Below are 18,353 nucleotides of genomic sequence, written 5' to 3'. Positions count from 1 at the left end.
CTCAGTGATGCTGCAAATGACACCTGGTTCCAAGATAAAGAGCCCAGCTGAGTAAGGCCCAGTCAGCAGAGTGCTGTCCTATTACTTATCCCCCCTCCACATAAGGAGGACACTTCCATAAGTGTTAGGCTTAAGCATTGATGCTTTTTAACACTGTCTTTATCTGACCAGCTCCCAGAGTTTAGTGCAAAGACATTTCACAAACAAGCCAACACTTTGGTAGAGTCACCCAACACATGCTTTTGCTCAGCTGGTCCATCACCATCGTGTAGGTGGTGTCCCTTAAAAGCTGTTACCCAAAGGAATCCATACACTCAAAAAGCAAGACAGGCAGGAAGCATTCGTTAACAAGAGGACGAATCTATGCAAAGCAAGTATTCTGATGAACATTCCCATAGTGGGAATCCATTTCCATGCACTCCTACCTTGTCTGGTGTAGCTGCCGGTTGTTTCATTTTATACTTGGAACATTAGCTCTTCAAGAGCAAGACCAACCCTTTAACATGGATGGGTAGAGCACCTGGCACAATGCAGTACTGTGAACTACCTCAATACAAAAGGCTCTGTACATTGCAGAAAAAATGCAATCTAGCCCCCTACCAGACAAAGGTCGATACCCTCAGACATTAATTACACTGTATCAGTTCATACTAGAGCAGTGGTTTTCAAGCTGGGTCTGCAGAACCCTGGGATTCCAGGATAGGTCATCAGCAGGATCACAAAGAGGATGGGAGTAATGGTGGAACGGGCCAGGAGGTGGTGCACTGTCACAGCCAGGTTCGGTGGCCTGGCTCTGTGTCCACTCACAGACTAGCCGTAGGGGTTTCATGGCAAAAGAGGTGGAGTTAAAGGTTCTGCAACTTTAGGAAGGTTTGAAAGCCAGCATAGTAAAACAAGAGATCTGCACTTAGCCAACCCTTGGGTTTAGTTCACCAAGTACATTTCGGCTGCTTTTTGTTAGGTCAAGTACATTAACTTGATTATCAGTTATTCAACAAGACAGACAATGCTCTGATGAGAGATTCAGAGGTTCAACAGATTTACGTGAATCTAGTAAGGGTCTACTTGTATTGGGGATATATGTATCCATGCAGCTACATAAAAAGTCATCTCTGTAGTATAGACCAAGGGTTGGCAACTTATAGCCCATGGGCTAGACTGAGCCCAAAGGGAGATTTTATCTAGTTTGTCAGACTGATAGCAGCAGTGGAGGTAGCAGTAAAAATCAGCATCCGGCATGTAAGGGGTGGCCCACCTTCAGACAGAGCTGCATTAACTCCCACCATTGCTCAAAGGCTGCCAACCCCTGGTATAGACAGGCTCCAAAACAAAACCACCAGTGTAAAGGGAGGAAATGCAACTTGCCGACACTAGGTGGAGCCACTGGATTGGGGATACAGCACAACATCAAAACTAGGCTTTTGTATTCATCAGATGGACATTAACTTACATGAACTACTAGGGCCACAAAGGTCTTTGGGGCCTGCACTTTTCACCTATATGCAAATAATTAATTCCAGCACCAGCCCCAACTCACACCCAGCCTTCATAGGCTTGTATTGCTCACCTTTGACACTGGAAACCTGCTGGCCTTGTGTCTTGCTGAAGAGGTTCAGCTCATTGGTGATGGGTTCCAGCATCTTGACAAAGTTGGGCAGGAAAAGGATGATGTGAACATCATGGTTGGAAAGATGTCGCCCACAACTGATTCCCTGGGCCCCCTTCACATGGGGACCGCACAGCAAAGCTACTGTGGGTCGCTGGTGAACATTTTTAGGATTCAGTCTGCAAGACAGTAGGGTAAATCATTAAAACCAAAGTGTCCCCTGCAGAAGACTGAAAACAGCAGCTAGAACTTCACGTGCCAGTGGAGTGTCACAGATTTCCAAGTATTCAGCCCTCTGGAAGTGAGCAATCCAGAGTTCTGCCCACTCTGCAAAGCCAGACACATCATCCTCAACCTGGTCATCACTAAACGGCACTGGATGAGCACTGCCCCACTTGTCTCCACAGTGGAGACTTCCAAGCCATGAACTGCAGGAAACTACCCAAGAGGACTGCAATCCCAGCTCATGGAAAATCTTCCATAGCATTAAGGAAAATGAGGCACAGAAATGCACTGAGGGCTCATTATGTCTTCTTTGATCCATGGACTGCTGATGCCAAGTAAAGAGCAATCATCTTTTAAAACCCTAGACACAGGCTGTATGTGCTACATGTTACCCTTATCTCGTGTAACTGAAAAGGTAAACTGCCAACTCAAGAGTGGGCACACAGCTGCTACTTGGGGAGAATGTACTTAAGCTATAACAGTATTCTGGGATCAGCACTGGTCCTTGTATAACACACAAAGGGAACCCCATGCCTTGAAAGCATGCTAGAGGGAAAAGTTAGAAACACTGCCACAGCTTCAGACTCAAGGAAGCCTAGAATAGAGAAGTCCAATGGACTGGAACCCAATACACCACAGCAGCTTGTCCCAGGAGAACTGAGGCCCAAGCACATCTCACTGACTCATGCCTTGTAGGCATACCTCAGGATGCAGGAATCAACTAGTGACAGCAAATCTCACTGATACCCAATAGATGTCAAGCAGAGGGATATAAACAAGAATGACATAGGGAAGCTTTACCCATGGAGTAACCTGGATTACTGCCTAGTTTTTTTATGGCCATGTGCAGGATGCTGCATGAATCACAGGGGAAGGTTTGCACAGCTTTCTATGATAGAGGATGAACATGCAGATGCAGCCACATCTGGCCACTTGGATTAGGAGCGACTTGCAAGTACAGGACAACAAAGTGAGATTTCTGTTGGAAAATTGTGACATACTAGTTCTTCATCTGGCAAGTGAGCCATGGTCCAAAAGCTCTGTTCAGATTGCAAATGGGGAAGATTCACAGCCAGTTCTGAGGCAACTTGCTTACCTGTTGGGTCCTCCCAGTAGACTCAGTGCCATCTGGCTGGCACAGACCCCTGTCATCTCCAACCTCCGTTCCAGCGTCAGCCCATGCTTCTCAGCAACTGAAAGCAGCTTTTTGTGCAATTCGTATGACACGCTTGGAACAACCAGCCCAGAGTCTACAATTCAATGGAGGAAGAGAGAAGAAGGAAATAACACAATCAGTGATGCTTCCAAAGGGTCACCATCCATTAAGAACATGGAGCACATCTATGAATAGTGACAGTGGTAGTAAAGAGGTCAGCGGTCTCTGCAGAACAGCTGCATACCCCTGAAGGATGGATCAAGCAGCTGTGATCCCAGTAAGCTCCAGCAACTTTCAAGAGGATGTCATCTGCATCTGAACTAAATAACCGAGTCCATTTTGCATGCATTTTCCTTTGCCATAGAAACCACCTCTGCAAGAGGCATGAGCGCAGCTGTTTTTCTGCAGCTGTAAGTTCCTCAGGAGCCCAGAGGAACAAAGCTGGGAAGCAAAGCACAATCACTAAGGAAGGGAGTTCTTTGGCTATTACTGGGACCAATGGTCCAGAACCTGGGGCGGGAGAAAGAAAAAGAAAAAAAAAGTACTGTCTGCAGCTTGCTCCTGGAAACTCGGCAGCGGAAACAACGTTCTCCTATGTGAACACTTGTCTTCACCAACCCACAAATCTCTGCCAAGGGAAGAAGCAAGTCTGAACAGAGCAGCCTTTGTGAACTGCGCTGTGAGGAAGCCACCTTCCCCAGCAAATTTGCTCTAGCCAGCTGTACCAAGCTGCCACTCCCACAAACACCGACATTTTCTCCCCTTCATTACCTACACGGCTGAAGAGCAGTTGGAGAGTTTCCAAGAACTACCAGCCAGTTCTGATACCACCCTGGAATTGCAAGGATGGAACAGCCAGTGGCTGTAAGTGGAAGACATGAGCAGAAAAGATGGCTTTGGATGTGACAGCAGCATGTTAAAGCCAGCAAGTTTCCCATGACAGGGCTTCAGAAGAATCCAAATAAAGTTCTCTTTCTTCAGACTAGCTTATTCATTAGTTTGAGAAGACCCCCTACAACCACAAACTATTAAATCTCTGCAGCAGCACATCACCTGCAGGAATAAAACAATGTTCTCATATCCCATGCTCATGTGCTACTGACCATCCCAAAGCACCGATCCCATCATCTCCAAAAGCCTCAAATAGTCTTCTCTACCTGTGGTTAATCCCAACTTGGCAGGATATGGTGGCTTTCTAGGCTGAAAATGTATTACCACTAAACTCCAGAAGTCCTTGATCTACGCTGTGGAACCAACATGGCAGCAGTCCATCAAGTTATTCACTCCACTTGTTATACCGCACCCTTATCCTCCATCTGCCTGTTCGGACTACAAACTTTTTGGGGCACGGACTGTCTGTTGATCATACAGTGCATGGTACAATTGCTGGCCCTTTGTTGACCCCTGACAAAAATGTAGGGGTCAAAGGTTTAATCTTTCGACTGCTTCTTTTCAGCTAAATGAGTCCTCCAATGGAGGGAATGCAAAAGCAAATTGTTTAGAGTCTTAAAAGATGAACGTTGCTAGCAAAGATCACACACAATACACAATAGATATAACTCAGACAATCCAAACATAAAGCAAGTAGTCTTGAGACTTAGAATCACTACATCTTAAAACCCTCAAAACTCTTAAGAGGTGGTCAGCCTGCTAAAGAGATCTTAGTCTTGAAATCTGGGTAAGAGGCATTGAGTTATTACATCTGCAGACCTCAGAGGGTGCCAGAGGAAGTCATCTTAGAATATCGACCTCCTCTTCTTTCATCCCCCTCCTCAAACAGAGACTTATAATATTACTTAATCAGAGAGACCAATGCAGTCAGAAAGGCAATGCTCTTGTGACACTGTCATAATGCAGCTTCCCTTTTCTTACAAAAATATTTAGATACAAAAAAAAAAAAAAAAAAGTTTGTTGAAATGATGATTTTTTACTGATTGTGAAAATGCACACAGGCACCTGCATAAACTTGGGGGGGGGGGCGCCATGGTGCCCATGGGTATCATTGTCTTGCACACTTCTGTAGCCAACAGGATTAATAATTAATGCCATTCACAAAGCAGGCTTAGATTTTAGGAGAAACTTTAGACCTTAGCAAGCAGAAAACTGCAATTGGGAATCTCTTCAAGGCACTTTTTTGGGGTTTTTTTAGCCATGTCACCACTAATCTAAATACAGTGCAGCCAAATAATGAAAAATAAACGGACCCTAAAATGTCTACGTTTTATTAGAAATTTTCATCTTCCAAGGAGCCACATTAGACAACTGTCCAGTAGATATGGGGTGCTATGACAGCCAATACAACTTCTGGGCTTGGAATAATGCAGCTCAGTGAACCACTGGCAAGGCAGATTGATGGCCTTGGGGGATCATCCTATAGAGGCTGGGTTTTTCTGGCTAGGGTTAACTCCTGCCAAGGGAAAGACTTCTTGGGATTTCTATCAACAGCTTCCAAGAGGACTATCAATTCAAAACAACCCTCTCATTAGAAAGCCTGCCCACCTGGTTAGGAATTTAATTGCACTGAAAACCAAGAAATAGATGCTGTGACTCAAAAGTACCCAGAGAAAAAGAAAAGCCATTATAACTTCTGCTATCAGTAATGGCCAATGACTGAAAGGCTGTTTCCTTTGTAGGGTAACACAGCAGCTGAAAAACAGCACACTGCATTAAGATCAAAGAGACAGGAAACATAAGACTATACCCCAGTGTGAAATGCAGGGGGAGAAGAGGCTGGCAGAAGGTAGCGACATGAAAGTTACAAAGACAGCAAGACAGGCTAATTCCCAAATTGCCTGCAAATTATTTCTAGCTCTTTAGCCAAAAAGTCCAAGCTTCTGTTTAAACTTCTCCCAAAGGAATTCTTGAATAGCACCAAGTTCATATATGGGCCTGGCCTGGACTCTAGAGCAGGTCTACAGGTCTTTCATCCAAGTACCAGCACAGCTCAGTTCAGTTCAGCTTGTGATCTTTGATCACAGCTCCAGAGGTCCGACTACAGGGAGGAATAGTTCTTGGCTCATGACTGTTTCGATAATTCAAAATTCACTGCTTGGAACCGAATGAGCAGTGTTTGGAGGCATTCGGGAACAATCAGCAGCTTCCGAGTGAGTGAAGGCTTGGGGTGTTATTGCCGAGCAGGCTGTTAGCTCTTATGGTGTGGTCTCCTGGCAGGTAAAACACACAGGAAGCGGGAGAGACAGTTTACATAAATAAATGACATGACTCAAAAGAAGACTGATTCCTCTTTACAGCACATGCGTGACAATCCCAGGCAGGGGCCCTGCCTCAAGGATGCCATAGAATCAGGTATGTTCAGTGATGATGAAGTCATATTTCTGAGTCAGGACTGATCAGGACTATTGCATTCTCACATTAGCAGCACACATTTGACATGCAAATTCAGAACTAACCTCCATTCAGCACTTGGTGGATATATACTACCACAGCCAGTACTCAAGTAGGGAGAAGGCCAAGCCAGGGTTTGAACCACCTGAGCTAACAAAAAATCTCTCTGCTTACTTGTGCCTACATTTAAGGGTCGGTTCTACTGTACTGATGTCAACAGAGATTAGGCATTACTCAAATGGGTGATAATGTCTTAGCTTAACTCTACAGAAGATCAGCAGAAACTAAGAGGTGCCTTAAAATGTTTCTTAAATGCTTTAATGCACCCTGCTCCCAACACCTAAATCACAGAGACCAAGACTTGTGGACTTGGTCAGGAGGAGTGGAAAAATAACGGTGACAATGGGGCAGCTGTACAAGGCAATATGGACTGCTTGACTCAGATAAAATGGTTTGAACTAAGCCAAATGCAAGCTTATAGAGCTAGGAAGAAGGTATTTCTCATCCCTTGACTCGGGGTGGTTGACTCGGTGCTTTTGCTTCCTCTAGGCCTGTGGCCTAACCCCAGGCCCTATCCACAGTGGGTTTCCTTGGTGGCCTCCTGGACAAATGGTGACTCTGGAGAGGATTTAGGGGTCTTAGAGGACAAACAACTCAGTGTGATGCCCTGGTTTAAAAGGTTCATGTATTCCTTAGATGTATACCTGGAGGTTAAGGAGAAGGCAATTCTACCCCAAAAGATTGCATCGGTAAGATCACTGCTAGACTCTTGCATGTTGTTCTGACAGCCACATTTTAAAGCTGATACTGAAGAAACACAATGGTGCAAAGAAGAGCCACACAAAGTTTGGGGGATGGGGAAAAAAAAAGAAGGTGCTTGCTGCACCACTGAATATATAGTTTACCACTGTGTTTCTCAACCCGAGTGCTACAAGATCCCTTTAAGGCACCGTTAGACAAGCAAACACCTACACAATTCACAAGATAAACCCAGAGATTTCAAACAGGAATCTAACGTGTCAAAAACAGTCTGACTGGTTATATTTTTTTAAGTCCGTTGCAACTGAAGAACTGCTCTAGTCTTTTTCCATACCCAAACAAGTGAAGACTAAGAACTGGCATTTTCCAAGGGGTGCCTTGAATCTAATAAAGTTGAAAACTACTGGTTTAAGTGAGAAGTAGAAAGACACTTGCCTATGGCATACAACTACCTTCTACAGGGAGAAACAACAGGTGCTGAAGGTCTCTTTAGCAATAAAATTGTAACAGGAACCAAAAAACAAACTGAAACTTTCTTCTTTCAGTTGTGCGAGTGTTTCACATTAATTATTTGTATCGTATTGTCAAGAATGCCTAGTCTTGGACCATTATAAACAACTTATAGGAAGTGAGGGATTCTTTATCTTGATGTGTTCAAGACAAGACTGGTGGTCTTTCAGAAAGATGTGCCTTAAAAAAATGCAAGTCATTATTGGGCTCACTTCTAGGGTAATTCTGTAGCACAGTGGGGGCCAAACTTTTTGTCAGGTGTCAAAACTTAGCCCAGCTTCTGACTCAAGTACCACTCTCATCCCACTACCTGCCTAGTCTGCTCTGCTTTCTGCTCCCTACCCCCCTCCGATCTGCCACGTGTCAAACACAGAGGCTGCCTATGTGACTTGTGGCACAGACTGGCCACCCCTGCTGTAGCACAAACTAGAGACAGGATCAAACTCACAGTTTTTCAAGCTGGGATGCATGTACCTCTTGGGGTATGTGGCAAACTTCTATGGAGATAAGAATGGGAAGAGAGAAAAAAGGAAAGGAGAAATACAATTAGAAGAAAAAAAAAAAAGCACAAATATAAAACTCATCCTCTTCCACAACCTAGGAGAGTATAGTGGTATGGCTGTAGTGACACAAAATACTGCCTTTATACTACTACTTACCCCAGTGATCCCGTGTTGAATAATAAAGTTTAAGGAGGCATCACAGAAGTTGAGAGAGCCACTGGACTGGATGAATTTGGGGTCCTTTCTAGCCCTAATCTATGAACCTGGCCCAGTACTGATGGAGACGTGGAACAGCTGAACACAAACACTTGACCTTGCATGTTAACAGCTTATTAAAACTACCTTTCCTAATCATGCTTTTATTACATGCTCTACATATGCGAGCATGTGCATTATCAGCCATAATTTAAAACAGCTGATAGCAGCAGCTTGAAAGAGCTGAACGTTGAGAGTAGTAAGTCACTAACAATCCTAAACCAGTCACACTAGTCACGCACCTGTCTGTGTTCACACACCCTTTGCCTCCTAAGTCACGCAAGGTTCAGCTCTAGCTCATTCCCATTCATAGCTTTGCTCATTCATCAGATCTTGTTTTTCTAGCCCGAGGTAGGATTCAGAGCAGCTTATGAGCAGGGTCTCTCAACAATACTACACACATACCCCATCCCTACCTCCCCCAACATGGGGCTTAGGACTCCTTTATTTAATGCAGATTTTTTCAAGTAGGACCAACCGGCAATTGCTGTTTATATTTTACAGAGTCTGTATGAATCGGATGCCTTCAACTCCACCTCTGCATTTCACACTACCCATACTCTAGTATAATGCAACCCTGGTTGAGAAGAAAACATCCAACACCCACCCACCTCCAGGTCCTGAGATTTAACACATGCCTGTTGCCATTTGTCTGGCTTTGGAAACTCCGATTACCTAACGGGCATATGGGATGGGGGCTGACAAAGATAAGGGAAACTATTACCCTGCATCTTAGCATGCAAGCAGCAAGGCTCAGACCGGCTTTATGCTTTGTCCTAATTGCTCTCTCACTGGAGCATGGTCAAGTGCCAAGAAAACTTCCCTTCTTAGCACTCACGCAAGGTCCAACCAGTCAGACTGGCTTATCAAAAAAAAAAAAAAAAGTGGAGGGAGTTAAATAAACTCAAAGCAATCAGGGAGGTAGCGTGTAAGCCTGAAAAACAATAACAAGCCTGCAACAAACCTGAACTCCAGCCAAGCTTAATGATGTTTGGGTTGGATAGGGGAAGCTTTATTGTTCAATAATCAATGCAATAAAGTCGGCTTAGGTCTTAATATTAATATTGGTTTTACAGCTACCCATGAAAAAAGGCAGATGCAATGAACAATTTCATGACACGCACAGTGCTGCTTCAATCCGACTGCCGAAGGAGGCTACAGTTCCTTTCTAAAGTACGCTCTGTCCTGGGCACAAGAGCTATGAACAAGTTACCCATTCAAATCAGTGCCTACATCACAAAGCATGTGCAGAGGTATACACAGTCGAAGGACTAGCCAACAGGCCAAGATGGCTACCTAGAACTAGCAAGGAGAGGAGGGTGGAAATCTTCAATAACCACACCTACTACTATCTCACTAGGCTACCGCCCATGTCACATCACCAGGATCTGGTGCTGACAAGGGTGGAGATGCATATGGCTTCTGTTAGGATGCTCGAGTTAAGTCATAGAGAAGCAGGGCTAGAAGGGACTTTAAAGAGGTCAACTAGTCCAACCCCTTGCCTTATATATCATAATCTGGGTCAAACCATCCCAAACGTTTGTCTAACTGGCACAAAAAAAAAAAAAAAAAAAAAATTGGTGACAGGTTCCACCACCTCTAGAGCAGCAGTTCTTAACCTTTGTTTAGGCTCAAGGCTCCTGTCCAAGGGGATCAATGAGCCACTTCCATGTAGTGATCCCTGGTAATGTCTCTGATGGCCAAGAGCTCCCGAACTGACGAAAATGCCAAAGCGCACAAAAAGGCCAAACCACCAAAATGCTTCATGCACTGCAGCTGCCTGTGGCATAAAGAGCCACATTCAGAAGCCACAGAGTGCACAGCAATGGAGGAATTGGTCAAGGACCCTGGGCAAGTAAAAATCCCATCATATCTGTACCAACCAGCCAGGAGAAACTTTGGTTTAAGTCCCATATAACAGTCCCCCTGCACTGTGTGCAAGCTGCTCTTGATCTCTTCTGCAACACATGCCAACTTCCTTCCCTCTCCTGCTTCCAAACTATTGATCATGTTCTCTTCACTTTCCCTGACCTGGCACAGGACTTGCTGCCTTTGAGTGGTTCTCACTGCATCAGGATATCCACACACCCCTAGGAATTTGCAGTGACACAACATGTGTATCTGCTTCACTCAAAGCAGACTCAATTACAACAGGAACCTGCAACATTTTCTGCAGGTGATAAGAATTAAGCCCACCATTTGCTGTTTTTATTTGAAAAGATGGGGCGATTTCTCTAGTCAGTTGCTGCTAGTAGATGTGGGAATAGCAGAATGGCACTACCCCTGAACTGTTCCTTACAGACATGCCCTTTGCTGCCTGTAGAAGCTGGGGGTGAATGCCAATGGCTGTGATCACATGCAACACAGAGGGGCACAGAGCAGCAACTCCTTCAGAGTAATGCACTATACTCCCTGACTGGCAGCAGCCACTCTGAACCTCCATGCTTCCAGTTTCCTTGTACATAAAGGGCTTAATTCAATGTCTTAGACAAGTGCTACTCAAACTATCTAATGTGACAGACTGACAATTTTTTTTCCAGTGGGCCAGGGACCAGTGCCTGGTTCAGCTGGTGGCAGCAACTGCATGTAACAGCACTACACCAATGTGCGACCAGCTGTTTCTCTCTCTTTCCTCACCTTGTAGGACATGACATCACCTGGAGTGTTGGAACGTACGAACTGTGGTGCTATGACATATCAATGTTATGCTTCTGAAAATATATTTCTTTTTTTCCTGGCAACTCGCTGCGGGCCGGCAACTGGTGGTTCGCAGACCGGCACCGGTCCGCAGACCACCATTTTGAAAAAGCACAGTCTTAGACCACAGCAATGCTTTACTCGTAAGAGGCCTGTAAAAGTATTCAAATACATCCAAATATATCAATACATTCCTGTAAAGTATTCAGGCAAACAAGGCTCTTTGGGTAAATACAATCTTTTTTATCAGACCAACTAAATAGTTGGAAAAAATTGTTTGTTGCAAACTTTCAGGTACAAACACCCTTTCTTCAGACAAAGGAGGAAGTCTCTGCCCAAAGAGAGTGACCATCTCTGCCTGAAGAAGGGTGTTTGTACCCAAACGCTTGCAAAGAACACATTTTTCCAGCTATTTAGGTGGTCTAATAAAAGATTTCACATTTATCCAAAGGACCTTGTCTGCCTATGTCCTTAGACCAGCACGGCTACAACCTACATCCCTGTAAAGTATTTAGAAATTCTTATCTCATCAGGTATAAAGGGTTAAAAGGAGACTCCCTTCTGTCTTAGGAAAATGTGGGTTCAAAGGCAGGGTTGGGGTCCATTGGGGGGGGGGGAACTCCTCTTAAAGAAGGGTGCATTACCCTGGATGTATTTTTAATTTAAATACAGGGTTTTCAGCAACTCCAGATCGCTCAGTGTGGCATTACTTTAATATTAATTTTAGGTTTCATCTAAGTTCTATTAGCCAAGTAGTGGCTTAGCCTGGCTCCATATAAAATGCAAGCTTGTGCTCTTGGAGTTCATAAGAAGTTGCAGCAGTATGAGAAGCCAATCTGTTTTCAAATTTGTGTGCTAGAATAGTCTATAAATAAACTCCAAAGGTAAGTTTCTCACCCACTGCAAGTTCAATGACCATTTCCTATGCAACTGCAACCTTAATCTTTGGCTTTAAGCACTATTACCATGATTTGGAATACACATGTTCATCACACTAGCACTCATTAAAAAATAAAAGTTCAAGAGAACACAGTTGCTAGACTGGCACTTGGAGAGTCTGACATGCTCAAGGCTGAAAATGACTGAGAAAGAGCTGGGCCAGTCTACCTGCATTACTTGCAAGAGATTGGTTCCCTTGATTGTCCCTGTACACTTGGGAACAAGTATTTTAATGGAAGATGCCCAGTTTAAGAATCGGGACGGCACCCAACACCCTGTAATTCAATTCTCTGACTGGGCGGCAGTGGCAGAAAGCAGGAGAAATGGTTCACTCACTGCTCTACAAGCCAGGCCTTTGGGGAGCCATATTTTTGTCAACTTGCTTTTTTCTTTTCAATTATCATGTAAGGGGAAACAAAAGGACGCAACAGAAGCCAGCCTGGAGTGAGGGCTAATTATATATTTAGGAGATAATTCACAGGCAGAGCCCCAGGGATGGAGTCAAGTAAGTCATGATCAGCGAAGTGAAGTGACCTATTGGCTTAACTGTTTGCTTTTTTCTCTGGAATACATCCCAGTCTTCCAGGCTTTCTGCCTTTTGTACTTCAGTGATCCTGCTACACTTCCAGAGAGCTTACTAGATATTTCATACACTGTCACCTCTATATTCCTTGACCCCCATAGAAGAGGCTGGTATAATAAATCTCAGCATAGCTGCCTGACAGATTCCAAAAGTAAAAGGCAAAACCCTATGATTTCATACCAATAAAGTCTCCTTGAATCAAAACTGACACCTAAATAAGGGGTCTTTTGGCAGTGCTTATTATCTCTTCTACAAAACTGACCTTCTCTTTCAGAGATAGGGAAGAAATCAGGAATTTTAACCTATGCTCTAAACTCACACCAATATAAGCATTTTGAGAGCTCACTTCCAATAGTTTACAGAATGTACAAAAAGGCAAAAAGCCATTGCAATATTTTAAATTTCACAAAAATAGCTTTTTATCAAAGACTATAGAGGTGATCGTTTAGGAGGTAGATAACTTCTAAAGTGGTAGCACCACTACTGAACCCTGGTTATTCCCTAGGCCATTTATTACATCAGAGTAGGAAGCTGGAACTCCAGGGATTAAACACCCCAAAGCTCTTCCTCTTCCAGGATGGTGAAAACTGGAACGCTGTCAATGAATAGTGCAACACTTGCTCCACTCAGCCAGACTAGCTATTGTATCAGTGCCAATCACTCACAAAACAGTCATTTTCTATGACAGGCCTAATAAGATAAATTAAAAGGTGGCTAAGGAATATCCATTTCCTGTATAGCTTCAGGCAGAAATCTGCTGATGGATGCAGGCAGAAAGAAAGATGACAGAAGCTGCAGGGGAAAGACGAGCCTTTACAGCAAATATCCTAGAAATAATGGATTTCAGTATCATTGGGCATTTTACATGTGCTCCGGGGATGTGGTGCCAGGGGCTTTAATTAGTGTGTCATGTGTATCAGCATCCCCACACTGAAAAATGGCGATGGGGCGCTTTGAACTGAAGCTCAATTGTGTTTTAGTTCAAAGACCCCTGCCGCCAGTTTTTCAGCATGGGGACACCTATGCACACCATTGACGTGGAAGGCTGCGGCAGCACATCAACTGCCATGCTCCAGCAGGCTTGATTAATCAAGTCTCCTCTGACATGTTAGATTTCCAGCATGTTGGAGCAGGCTCCCTGCACGTCTACAGGAACCCACTGATGCTTTCAGGGACTTGCCATACCAAAATCTGTCTTTTATGCCCACAGCTGCTGCTCCCTTCCCCACTGGCTGAGGTAGTCTACTCACAAAGCCTGGAAGAACGCTGAGCAGAGAAGAATCAAGACTGTTTCAATGGATAAGCAGTTGGTATTTGGACAACTGTATGTGCCAAGAATAAGAGGCCCAAGACCCTAAACACACTTCCACAAGCTCCAATACACTGATCTGTTTAATTCAGGGCTAGTCTTATACTAATGATCACCAGAATTGAAATGGCTGAACACATTCAACCATTTACAGAGTATTCACCATGCAGCTATTAGCATTTCCTTAATGGAAGGAAACTTTCTCAAGTAACTGAAAGGAGATGAACTTCTCTGGGAAAAGACTGCTACATACAGCAGTGGGATTTTTCTATCACTACTCAGGAGATTGCACATCTGCCCTAGTAAGAACAAACAGCAGGAAAACCATGATCCAATCCCTTTCTTTTAGTTAGTATGAAGGGATAGGTTTCATTCTAAGTATACACAGAAGTCCATATGGAAGATTAATGGGATTACGTTAAGTATACTGGGCCAGGAATCCTGCAGAATTATCTACCGCTTTGATTTCTATTTTAGGCCTCAAAACATTTTGCAACTATAAAGACAAGAATCCTTCATCTAGCCTCCTTTCCTCCCCTGCCAAACACTTCAGCCGCAAGAAGAAATAGTGACTACTACACCTAGACTGAAATGCTGAATTCATGATGGAGCCCAAACTGTTAGGTGGTAGAAGAAAACCAAGAGGAGAACACTCAACTTCTTTTTCTGTGTTCTGGCTGGGTCCATTTTTATTTCATACCCTGTTGAAAATGAATGACAGGTAAGTATCAAACATATGGGCAGCAGTATGGATTGACCCACAGAACCACTGCATCTGGTCCAGTAATGGGCTACCTGAAGTGCAGCAGAGCAGAATTTGGGGCCTTTGGACTCCAGTGGACATGACTATCAGTGGCAGCACCCTCAGCTACACACCACTACCTAAATGTGGCCCCATGCAGCTACATATCTCCAGCTCTGCATCACTGCAAACCCCTGGCTTCTCACCAATGCAAGCCCCCTGGATTTGCACTACCCAAACAGCGCCATGCAGCCACCTGGTCCTAGGCCCACAGATCCAGCCCAGGAGAAGCCCCTATTGTCCAGATCTGATTCAGGGCCTGGGGTGAAAGTTTGATACCCCTGGCTTACAAAAAATCCTTTTAGGAGGTAGAATTCTAAAGGAAGGTAACAGGTGCACTTCTCTGCTGAATTAACACCAATGATAGGGATGAAACTCATTCTGACCCATCTTCGTATTAATGAGAAAAGAAAGAAACTGCAACATTATGAAAAAATAAGTCTTCTCTGATATTGACTATATTTAAGAGCAACTGCATATCCACTTGTATCAGCAGCAGCTTAGACTTTTAGTTTGGGCGTCTAAATCACAGAATCCAGTTTCAATCAAACTGGCCTGGAAAAAAAAAAAAGAATCCTGAAATGACTGAGCCTGTGAGTGTATTTAACATTAGGAGGTGAAGACAACTCTCTCCATCCCTTTCTTCCATTTTCCTACTGTAGGACAAAAAGCATGCATCAACAATAGATTCAGAAAACTTTCTGGCACTCAAATACAAGACCCCCAATTCAACACTTATTGCATGATTCATATATATCCATTCCCAAATTTTGATTCCCTATTGTAAATAGAATACCCGTTCTTGATGCCATTACAGATAATTACTCAGAGGGGAAGGGAGAGACACCAAGATGGTTATTATAACCTTGAAATACAAGCTAGGTGAAAGTACCATAATGTGGATACATAACTGGTTGGATCATCATGCTCAAAGAGAGGTCAACAATAGCTCAATGTCTACTTGGGAAGAAGTATCCAGCAGGGTTCCCCAGGGGTCTGTCCTGGGTCCAGTATTGTTCAACATCTTCATTAATGATTTTGATCATGGGACTGAGTGCACACTTAGCAAATTTGCAGATTACAAGTTGAGTGGTGTTTCAGACACTCTGATGAGCAGTTCTAGGATCTAGACTGACTGAAAGGGTGGGGGGGGGAGAGAGGAAAGTGGTCAGCAATTAATCAGGTGAGATTCAACAAGGACAAGTGCAAAGCCCTGCACTTGGGATAGAATAATTGCATGAACAAATATAGACTACAGAATGACTGGCTGAGCTGCAGTGCTGTAGAGAAGGACCTGGGAGTTACAGTAGACAACAGACTGAATGAGCCAAGTGTGCTCTGGTTGGAAAAAAAAAAAAGAAGAACACAACAGTATATTGTTGGCTTAACAGAAGTGTCACTTGCAAAGTAAGAGAAACAATTCTCCTGTTCTATGCAATAATGTTGATGTCTTACCTGGAGTACTGTGTCCAGTTCAAAGTCCCACAATTCACAAAAGGATGTGGACAGATGGGAAAAAGAGTCCAGCACAGAGTGATAAAAGTGATTAGGGGCCTGGGAGACAAGACTAGTGAAGAAAGGCTAGAAGAACTAAGGTTATTTAGTTTGGAGAAGAGAAGATTGAGGCGGGGGACAGGAGGAAGGATGTGGGATTTGACAGGTCTTCAAAAACACAAAAGCTGATTACAGAGAGGATGGAGTTTGGCTTTTCTCTTTGCCCACAGGGGACAGAACTAGAAGTAATGGGCTCAAGTTGCATCAGAGGAAATTTAAGGTAGGAGATAAGGAAGAACTTTCTGGTTATGAGGGTGGTTTAGCACTGGAACAGGCTACCTAGAGAAGTTGTAGAATTTAGACATTTGGCTGAGAGGGTTTAGTGAGGGATGCTCCCACCTTGAGCAGGAAAAATATCACAGAAGGATAAAATGATTAGGAAGTTGGAAGAAATTACACCCCCAAAAAATTAACTACCACTACAACAGTAAAGAGGAGGTCTGAATGGAAGTTTGTTGAAACTTTCTGGTTAGAAAACAGCATCTTATTAAAACGGAAACAGTTCACTAGCATGGACTAGTTCCAAGTCAATTGTTATTGGCAAAGGTTCTGACAGGCATGAGATGAACCACAGAAGGACCAACAGCCCAGTGCAGAGGTCAGCAACATTTTCTGGCAGTGGCTCAGAATGACCCAGCTTGGGTCAAAGGTGGGCCAGTACTAGGACCTGGCTGCTGCTCCTCAGTCATGGCACAGCACAAGCAAAGCTCCCCACCGTAGCATAGCACCCTGCCACCAAACACTGCCAAAACCCCAGCTCTGCGTGCCAGATTCAATCCACAGGCCATAGGTTGCCAACCCCTAGTCAGGCACTCACTTGGACTGCAGGAGAATGGCAGAGCAGGGACTTGAATCTAGACCACCAAAAGGCTAAAGGGGTTGACCACCAAGCTATTAATTATTCTGGTGTATGGGTTTTCAACACTAAAGCCCTCAAAAACTTTTAAAAATCTTAAAATTTCCCTGACCCTTCCCTTGGCATTCTTCACCTAGTACCACTTCCGTTAAGTTTCAGCTAAACGTTTCAAGAACTTGGTCTATACATTCTTGAAATACATAAATGTTGTGAGGAAACAGAAGTAAAAGGGGTAATACTTAGGGGTGTGTGAAGCGGGCCCTATTCAATTCAGATTTGGCCCAAATCAGGGACAGTGATTTCATTCGTTGATTTGGATCACTGTTCCTGATTTGATTCAGCTGAATTCAAATCTGAAGATCTGATGCCAATTTGGAGAATCAGCGATTCGGACATAGGTACAGCTTTAAAAGTTTTTTCTAGATACCTTGAGGTAGCAGGTGCGGCTCATGATCACTGCAATGCTGGGACGCACAGAACATCCCACAGGAGTGCTGGGGGCCCTCAACGTGCTCAGCAGCAAACCTGAAAGTCGACTTGAAGTACTTCCAGTCCACTTCCATGTCTGCCAGGGAGTGTGCTGGGAGGCCCCCCTGCCTTGGAGATTGGCCACAGGGGGACCCTGGGTGCCCCCCCCAGACCCAGGAAGCACCAGTCACTAAGCCAGGGGGTGCAGGCTCCCCCTACCCCCCAACATGGTTCCTAGCAGACCCGGAGGTGCTACTGGTCCACTTCTGGGCTTGCTGCTGAGTGCACTGGGGACCCCCCATGCTTCTGTGCAACACTCCATGTGCCCTAGCATCACAGCATTCACAAGCCCCTGCTACCTAGAGATATGTAAAAAGAAGATTTACAGCTGTGTCTGTGTCCAAATTGATTCAGAGTGTTCTGATTTGATTTGGAGAGATTAAAGAGTCCTCTCATTCGATTCAGAGATTCAGTCACTGAATTAAATCAGGGCCCAAAGCTTCACACAGCCCTAGTAATAACTAGGAGCAATGGGTTGAAGTTATTGGAAAATTTAGGTTGTGTATCAGGGAAGTCTTTCCCAACAGCGAGACTGATCAGCCTATATAATTGGTTCCCAAAGGAGGTGGCAAAAATAACTTTGTTTATGGTACAGTATTTAAAACCATCTACACAAAATGCTACTAAGTGTGCAATAGGAAACAATGCTACATTTACTCCCAGAAGACAAGCTAGATGGCTGAAGAGGTGCTTTCTTTGTTAACTGTAGTCAAACACCACTTACCT

At 44.2% G+C, this 18,353-nt stretch overlaps 1 protein-coding gene across 2 annotated transcripts in view; it reads right to left on the bottom strand.

Moving 5' to 3' along the window:
• Window positions 1-18,353, bottom strand: part of EDC3 (enhancer of mRNA decapping 3) — a 40,136-nt gene that overhangs the window by 4,940 nt on the left and 16,843 nt on the right. For both annotated transcript variants that reach the window (XM_006273147.4, XM_059714886.1), the window contains exons 5-6: window positions 2,928-3,081; window positions 1,568-1,785 (exon numbers count right to left, since the gene is read on the bottom strand). In XM_006273147.4, coding sequence (XP_006273209.1) covers window positions 1,568-1,785; window positions 2,928-3,081 — 372 coding nt within the window. The remainder of the gene's footprint in view (window positions 1-1,567; window positions 1,786-2,927; window positions 3,082-18,353) is intronic.

Source organism: Alligator mississippiensis, chromosome 11 (genome assembly GCF_030867095.1).
Source record: "Alligator mississippiensis isolate rAllMis1 chromosome 11, rAllMis1, whole genome shotgun sequence".
Classification (NCBI taxonomy): Eukaryota; Metazoa; Chordata; order Crocodylia; family Alligatoridae; genus Alligator; species Alligator mississippiensis.
This window is presented reverse-complemented; position numbering and strand designations above follow the sequence as displayed.